This window comes from Oryctolagus cuniculus, chromosome 3 (assembly GCF_051225735.1).
Source record: "Oryctolagus cuniculus isolate XC-2025 breed Fujian yellow rabbit chromosome 3, ASM5122573v1, whole genome shotgun sequence".
NCBI classification, from domain to species: Eukaryota; Metazoa; Chordata; class Mammalia; order Lagomorpha; family Leporidae; genus Oryctolagus; species Oryctolagus cuniculus.
This window is the reverse complement of record NC_142869.1, coordinates 62,642,997-62,650,875: the sequence shown is the minus strand read 5'-3', so window position 1 is coordinate 62,650,875 and position 7,879 is coordinate 62,642,997. Positions and strand designations below refer to the sequence as shown.

The 7,879-nt window shown below is 44.3% G+C and overlaps 1 protein-coding gene across 1 annotated transcript in view; it reads left to right on the top strand.

Annotated features, from left to right (window-relative positions):
• The first annotated feature begins 5,444 nt into the window (after positions 1-5,444).
• Positions 5,445-7,879, top strand: part of PJVK (pejvakin) — a 55,524-nt gene continuing 53,089 nt past the window's right edge. Inside the window, exon 1 of the mRNA XM_089328070.1 lies at positions 5,445-5,581. Coding sequence (XP_089184196.1) covers positions 5,530-5,581 — 52 coding nt within the window. The 5' untranslated portion in view covers positions 5,445-5,529. The remainder of the gene's footprint in view (positions 5,582-7,879) is intronic.

Here is a 7,879-nt window from a genome sequence, read left to right as displayed (position 1 = left end):
TTTGGGGAATCCAAAATAAAGCCAACACTGAACTGGCTGGCAGCAGGGAGGAAACCCTAGGAAGCATTCTTCCCTCTGCTGTGTAATTAGTCACTGACAAGACTGACAAGCCCAGAGTGACTGCTCCTGAAATGGAATTTCAATGCCTATGATCGGGCAAAGGGCCTATGTGGTGGGATTTTCCTCTTGAGCCTCACTTTTACGAGCAAACATTTGAAACTTCCAGTGCTCCAGAACTGTTTCTCTACCAAGTGGCTAACTCAGCCTAACTTTGAAAAAGCAATGGGAAGGAGACCTGTGGAGTCCAGTGAACTCACTGTCTGCTGTGCAAGTCGAAAGCTTATTCTTTAAATCCTGAGCCCCAGACCTTATTACTTGAAAGTAGCAAATGTTCCAGAGAGGATCAAATACAGCTGACTGATTTTAAAGGCAAAGTAGAGAAAGGGCAAGAGTGAATAAAAGGGAACTGGGAAGGAAGTGTGGGTTCTCTGAGGAGTGCAGGCACTGAGCTCCCTGTGCCTGGATGGATCCCAGGGAAGGCACGGAACCATCCTGGATGTCTAAGGGTAGGATCCTGGGTAGGGAGCTGAAATGAGAGTGTACCAACTAACCACTCCCTCAATTGTCCCTGCCCCAACCTCAGCCCTTGCTGTTTTGTTTTCCTTAATGTGACACTTGAGAGTCAGTAAGAAAGTCCAGTTCAGGAACCAAAAGTAGAGCTCAGTGACCTATGCACCCTTTTCCTCTTGGCCCCCTTTTTTTTAAGATTTATTTATTTGAAAGGCGGAGTTACAGAGAGAGGTAGAGACACAGAAAGGTTTTCCATCCACTGCTCCACTCCCCCAAATGGCTGCAATGCCAGGGGTGGACCAGGCCAGAGCCAGGAGCCTCCTCTGAGTCTCCTACGTAGGTACGGGGGCCTGAGCACCTGGGCCATCCTCCACTGCCCTCCCAGACACATTAGCAGGGAGCTGGGTGGGAAGTGGAGCAGCCGGGACTTGAACCAACACCTACACAGGATGCTGACACTGCAGGCTGCGCTCTAAGTTGCTGCACCACAGTGCTGGCCCAGTCCCTTTCTTGACTTCTGTGTCGATGCCAGTGCTGTAAGATGGAGATAAAGAGTAAGGAGGGCAAACTGAGACCTCAACGGTAAGATGGGTGTTAAGCCCAAGAATGTGCATCTTCCTGGAGGTGAGCACTCTTCAAAGCCAAGGATCAATCCCCACCGCACCCTCCATTCCCTCCTAGGCCTTGTCTCAGAGTCTAAGGGCAGTTTTCCAATGGACTGGTGGGTCCAGGCGGGCGAGGGAGCTGCGGGGAAATTCTGCCACAGAGCGCGCCCTCATCGCCCCACTGAGTTCCACAGCCGGTCAGCTGCCTCTCTGAACGTGATATGTTTATTTTTTAAGTTTCTGTTTGCAAAAATTCCACCTTGAAATATCTCTGCATCTAACTGCAGGTGTAAAGACAGTAGTAGTGTCCTGTTAGTTTGCATAAGGTCATTTGGAGATGGGAAAATTTTGTCTTAGGAATAGAGTTTTGAGCAACTTTCTACAGAAAAAAAAATTTTTCGTTAAATTTCCTGATGAATTGTCTCATCTGTGCCATCTCAAAATAAGAATTGTGCCTCCTCAATGAATGTTGTCTATGAGAATGTTATTTGTAACAGCACAGGAAACTTCAATAAATTTTAAATAAATTATATAAAGTGATCTGTTTTTTGTGTACAGCATGTCCTGATGACTTTTTCCACCAAATGCTAGTTTTACTAAATTTACTAAATATTTTTATCTGCAGCAAGACTTAACATATAAAGAAGATTAAGTACTTATTCTAACTATATTTCCAGATCATTTTTCATGTAGTGACTATGTTTTCAAATCACATACTAGATGCAGGACTTCCTAAAATTTAAAAAAAAAAAGTATTTTATTTGAAAGACAGATAAACTGAGATATTCCATCCTCTGCTCACGACCCAGATGCTCGACCAGCCAGGGTGGAGTCAGGCTAAAGCCAGGAGTCCAGAATTCAATCCAGGTCATGTAGGAGCCTGGCAGGAACTTGGGTCATCATCTGCTGTCTCCCAGGGTGCGCACTAATAGGAGGCTGGATCAGAAGTGGAGGAGGCCAGAGTCCCAACCAGGCATTCTGATACAGAATGTAGGCATCTCAAGCAGTGTCTTAGCAGCTGAGCCAAATGCCCTCCCTCTTTTCCTTGAACTTTGAACTTACCTGTATTGAAATACTTACGATGCTGACTTCAGTTCTCCATGTTTCTAGATCATGGGAATAAAGCTGTGGTTTATAAAGACTGGAGGAAATAAAATCGCTCAGATGAGAGGTTTGCCATGTTTTTTGTTTGGGTCTTTTGAGGAAGCCCTAGGAATTAGTTTACGTTAATCCAATCCCTTTGGAAAGACAATTTTCATGGAGAGTATTTCTGTCACTGGTGAGGCCACTGTAAAATGTGACAGTGTAGTTTTTTTTTAGTCTCTACATGCATTCAAAGCAGATGATACATCAGCCTTGACATCCAAGTCTCTTCCTTCTTAAAATGGGTGGAAGGAGAAACATGTTGCAGAGGACAGGTCAAAGACGGCTAACATTCCAACTCTCTGGATCCCAGGAAAGCCAAAATCTGTTTCTTCTAAAACAAACACTGGTAGTCAACCTGTTTCACGTGTGCCCTGGGGCCTTTCAACTGCCGGCTCCATCGAGGTGCATTTGTGGGATGGTTCCCAGCCTCATCCTGACACTGCCCAGTCACAGAGACAGGAGGACCTTGCCATGTCACTTCCTTAGGGACAAATGTGTAGAACTGTACTGAAGAGAAGCTTTGAGATGAGTGGCAGGTGCACATATGGAAGTCTTTCTTCCTTGTGTCGTCTCTGTGTTATATACTAGAAGTTCTTAGCAGAGGGGAAGGCTGGGAAGTGAGGAGAGAAATATATAATAAGTGTGTCTACTGAAGCCCCCTCCCCTGCCTGGTGCTGCATGTAATAAAGTAACTGGGAAGTAAATTGAAAATAGCAGAGACACACAATAGATGAAAGTATTATTTTGCATTGTTTGTGATTATGTGATCACAGTTACCATAGGTTAGTTCCCTTGTCCAGTTAGAGAATCATACCAGAGAATTAACCTCTTATAAGTGTATATAGCCCCAGTGACATTCAACTATTATTGGATGGCAGGTAGTGATTTCTTTTTACAGGTTTAGCTCTCAGGGTACAAAAGTAGATGGTGCCAGGAGACACAGTTGAATTTGTGACACCAGTTCATGCACTCAGAAGGAAGCCCATCAATGCCAGAATCCTCAGAGGTGTGGGTTCTGTCTGGCCACTGTGCAATGCCAGCAGCTGTCTGCCTGAAAGTCGCCCAACTTCTCCATTCAGGCTCAGCAAATAGGGCTATTCTCACCTTCAAACAAATGGTTTGATGGGGTTCCTAAATTTGGAAGGAAAAAAAGCAAAAGCCACAAAAATAAACCCCTAGCAGAAAGCTCTTAAGATGCTAACAAGATCATCCGCATACCAGTTGCTCTAAGACAACGATGGCACTCAGTGTTTCCTGATTACCCCTGAAATTGTCCAAACTTTTCAGAATTTACCAAGAAAAAAACTTCCCAAATGGCAACTGCTCAGTACTTTAATCCCCTCTCCAAGCTCAGATCATTGGTGTAGAATTTCAGAGGAGGAATGAGAACTTTTCTTTCAAAGCCAAATCGCTTTTTTTAAGATTTATGTATTTATTTGAAAGGCAGAGCTACAGAGAGGCAGAGAGAGGTCTTCCATCCACTGATTCACTGCCAGGATGGCTGATCTGAAGCCAGGATCCAAGGGCTTCCTCTGGGTCTCCCACATGGGTACAGGGGCCCAAGGACTTGGGCCATCCTTCACTGCCTCCCCAGGCCACAGCAGAGAGCTGAATCAGAAGTGGAGCAGCCAGGACTCCAATCGTCGCCCATATGGGATTCTGGCACTGCAGGTAAATGCTTTACCCAGTATGCCACAGCGCTGGTCCCTAAATCGCCTCTTGTACTCTTCTTTCCAAGATCCTGCTCCAAAATGCTTAATTCTTCACTGCATCTCCCAGAATATTCCATAAGCCTTCATAGTACACTTTGGTTATTATTTTATTAGCTTCTCATCCCCTTTAAAATCTATTTTAAATCCTCTCAGTAAATTTTCTCTTGTAAAATAAAAAACCTTTGTACTCACATAATTCATATTCACTCTCTCCCAGTGTCTCAGGCATTTTGTAAGGTCTCCCTCAATGTGAGTGGACGCAATGGGTCCATTTGCTTAGGGAGGCACCAAAGAACCTGCTTCAGGTAGGAATGGCTCTGAAGAAAGTTGTATTTACTTGTGACCAGCAAAGGAAACAGTGGGCAGCATAGCTCCGGAGAAGCAGGTTGCCAGGGCTTTGGAGCAAGGGTTAGGGGAAGGTCCACGATGTGGAAAAGGGGGAGCAGAGGGCTCTTCCTTCTGGCCCAAGTATCACACATCTGCATAGAGCACACGTTCAAGACTCTGCCTCAGATCGGTTCCGGCTGCTTTTCCTGCAGAGTGGTGGTCCGCCCGCCTCAGAGACAGTGCTACAAGGCCACAGGTGAGCTTTTTCCTCTGCAAACATAGCTCAAGCCAGGAAAGAGTTCCAGATTCTCTGTGTTCCTGTGCCCCTCTTGCCTAAATCCTAACTCTTGGTTACCTCTGCGCATTAATTCTGCAAGTATTCCAAAGGTATTCCTCCTTCAAGGCAGGCGACAAAGGAAATTTATTCATTAACCTCCCCCACCATTCTGGGCAAATGGTGCTGTTGGCCTAAGCCAGGCTGTCTGTGATTTGCGTTCCTGGTGGTGGTGGTGGGGGGGGTCTGCACCTGTGATTGGATTTGCAGTTACTGCTAAGTAGTACTGCCTGGACAGGTGCTTACCCATTTCCCACATTGAATGCCTTGCTTCCACATCGCTCTGTTTGTAGTCACTAATGTCCAGGTTCATAGCATCCATCCTGAGAGCTCAAAGTCATTTTCTAGATTTCTCATGAATTTGCTAAACATGAGTAATCACACTTCATGGATACTTTTAAACTTTTACTTTACTCAGTGAAAAAAAAAAAAAAAAGATGTTTTTCCATAGACAATCTTGCTGAATTGGTCAAAGTGCCCAAGGCTGTAGGCATTTGGGGAGTGAACCAGCAGGTAGAAGTACTCTGTCAGTCTCTGTGTCTCTCTGCTTTTAAATTAAGTGAAAATAAATAAAGAAATTTTCAAGTGCCAAAGTCTAGTTTTAAGGCCTGAATGTTCCCTCCCAAACTCATGCTGAAATTTAATTATGAGTGTAAAAGCATGAAGACCTAGGGCCTTGAAGAGGTGATGAGGCCATGAGGGCTGCACCTGCATGAATGTGTTGATGATTCTGAAGAGTTCGCTTTTCCCGCAGGTGCATCTATTCCTGGCACCTGCTCACTCACCCTTCAGCACGTCCTGGACAGCACAGAGGCCTCGTTCCCTGCCTGGCAACATGCTCTTGGACTTCTCTGCCTCCACAACTGTGAGAAATGCTTCTTTTCCTTGTAAGTTACTCAGCCTTACTTACATATTCTCTTACAGCATCACAAGACAGACTAAGCTAAGATTCTGTCGGAACCCCTTCAGTTATTCACACAGAAGCTATCTTTTCGTTAGCATCTGGGATGAACCTTGACGAATCTGTGGGCACATTGTTATCCAGCCTTTACACTCAGCAGATTCTGTGGGGACCAGAATTTGTGCCTGCACCTGTCTAGCTAAAGTGCCGTCTCAATTACACTGTCCACACAAGAGATCCGGGGGCTCCTACGTGAGAATACCTCAATAATTGTTCTATCTAAAGGGGAAATTTATGAAACTGCCAACTCATGATTGGCATTAGTGATTTTAGAGATATCCTGGACTCCATTTCTTTAAGTTACAACTATGCTCAAAACCCAGGTCTTCACCTGGATTAGTCTCCTATTGGTGCTGTAACAAGTTGTCAGAGTTGTACTGGGTTAAAGCGACAGATATTTATTCTCTTACAGCTCAGTTCTGCAGGGCAGAAGTCCACAGTGGGTCTTCCAGGACTAAAATCATTGTATTGTCAGTGCTGGTTTCTTTTGGAAGCTCCATAGGAAAATCTGTCCTATGCACCTTCCTGTTTTCCCTGGCTGCCTATATGCCATGGCTTGTGGTCACATCACTCTAATCTCTGCCTCTGTGGTTACATTGCCTTCTCCTTTTATGTAGTCAAGTCTCTCTCTCTGCTTTCCTTTCATGAGGAAAGGATTATATTCTAGGAACATGCAGATAACCTATGGTAATCTCCATGTCTGAAGATTTTTAATTTAATAAAATGCACAAAGTTCCTTTTACCATATAAAGTAAAATTCACAGATTTTGGGCATGAGGATATCTTTGGGAGCCACTATGCTGCCTGGCACAATGGTATTCACAAAGCAGGAGGAACTGAATCTCACTAAGCAAATACACAGGGAATAAAACAGCTGTGCCTAAATGACATGGAATTGGTTATTCACCCAGTTGCTAGTGCTGGGACATCTGAAATGAGTTTGTTGTAAACCCATCATCTTTACCTAAAACAATGTCTGGCATATCATAGGTGTGGACGAGATATTTACTGATTAGATGAGTGAAAAGAGCTCCTCTTGAAGATTACAGAGAGCAGAAAATAAAAGTATCTGAAGAAAATAATTTGATTTTTTTCATTTCTGTATGATATTAAGACCATCTAGCAAGCATATTTTGAAGTCTCTTTTATAAAACTATTTTCAGTTTCCATGAATATGACAAATTCAGTTAAATATAAAAACAAAGCAGGTGCTATCAGAGGAGAAAAATCAGTAACATCCATTCCTAGGTAGAATCTAACCTAACAAGGGGGAGAAAGTGGGAACACATAAAACCATGTTGTTAATGGGGCCGTTCTTAAGAATGTCCCACCTCTAGTTTTTACTGTAGGCTTTCCACTTCTGTACTACACTCTGCGGGGCACTACACAACTCTTGAAACTGTTGGTGACTAAAGCTATCATTGGGATTTAGACTCAAGTTAGTGCAAAGCCCTGGACAACTTCTACAGTCTCAATTGGTACTAGGTAGATGTGGCTTTGGAATAACCTATCTCAGTTAATCTAGGCTTAAAGCTATATGAAAATCTAAACTTCCTAACGTACTTACCTAGCATACTTAACTTGCAGGGTGAAGAATATTTGAATTAGAGAAGTCCAGCTGTTTCTCAATTAGAAGATGCTTTTCTCCACCCCCCTCTCTAAACAAACACACTGCTATATTTGATTGTGGCCCCCTAACATCATGTGTTGGAGGACTAGTCCCCATTGCAACAGCGCTGGGAGGTGTTTAGGTCAATGAAAAAAATCACAGGCAGTGCCGCCTTGCGATACTCCCTGTAAGTCATTTTCATGAAAGGAATGGTGAATTTAGGGGATTATAGAATGACATCAGTAAACAAATAGAAGTGAAATGCCCAATTTTAAGAGTGGTGAGGGAGTGGGCATTTGGTGTGGTGGTTAAGATGCTGCTTGCAATGCCTGCATCCCGTGTCAGAGTGCCTGAGTCCAAGTCCACTCCTGAGTCCAGCTCCCTGCTAAGGCACATGAACTTGGGCCCTGCCAGCCATGTGGGAGGCCCAGATTGAGTTCTGGACTCCTGGCTTTGACCTGGCTCAGCCCTCATGACTGTAGGCATTTGAGAAGTAAAAACAGTGTATGTAAGACTGAAAAAAGAGGTCAGCACTGTGGCTCACTAGGTTAATCCTCCACCAGTGGCGCCAGCACTCAGGGTCTAGTCCCAGTTGGGGCGCTGGTTCTGTCCTGG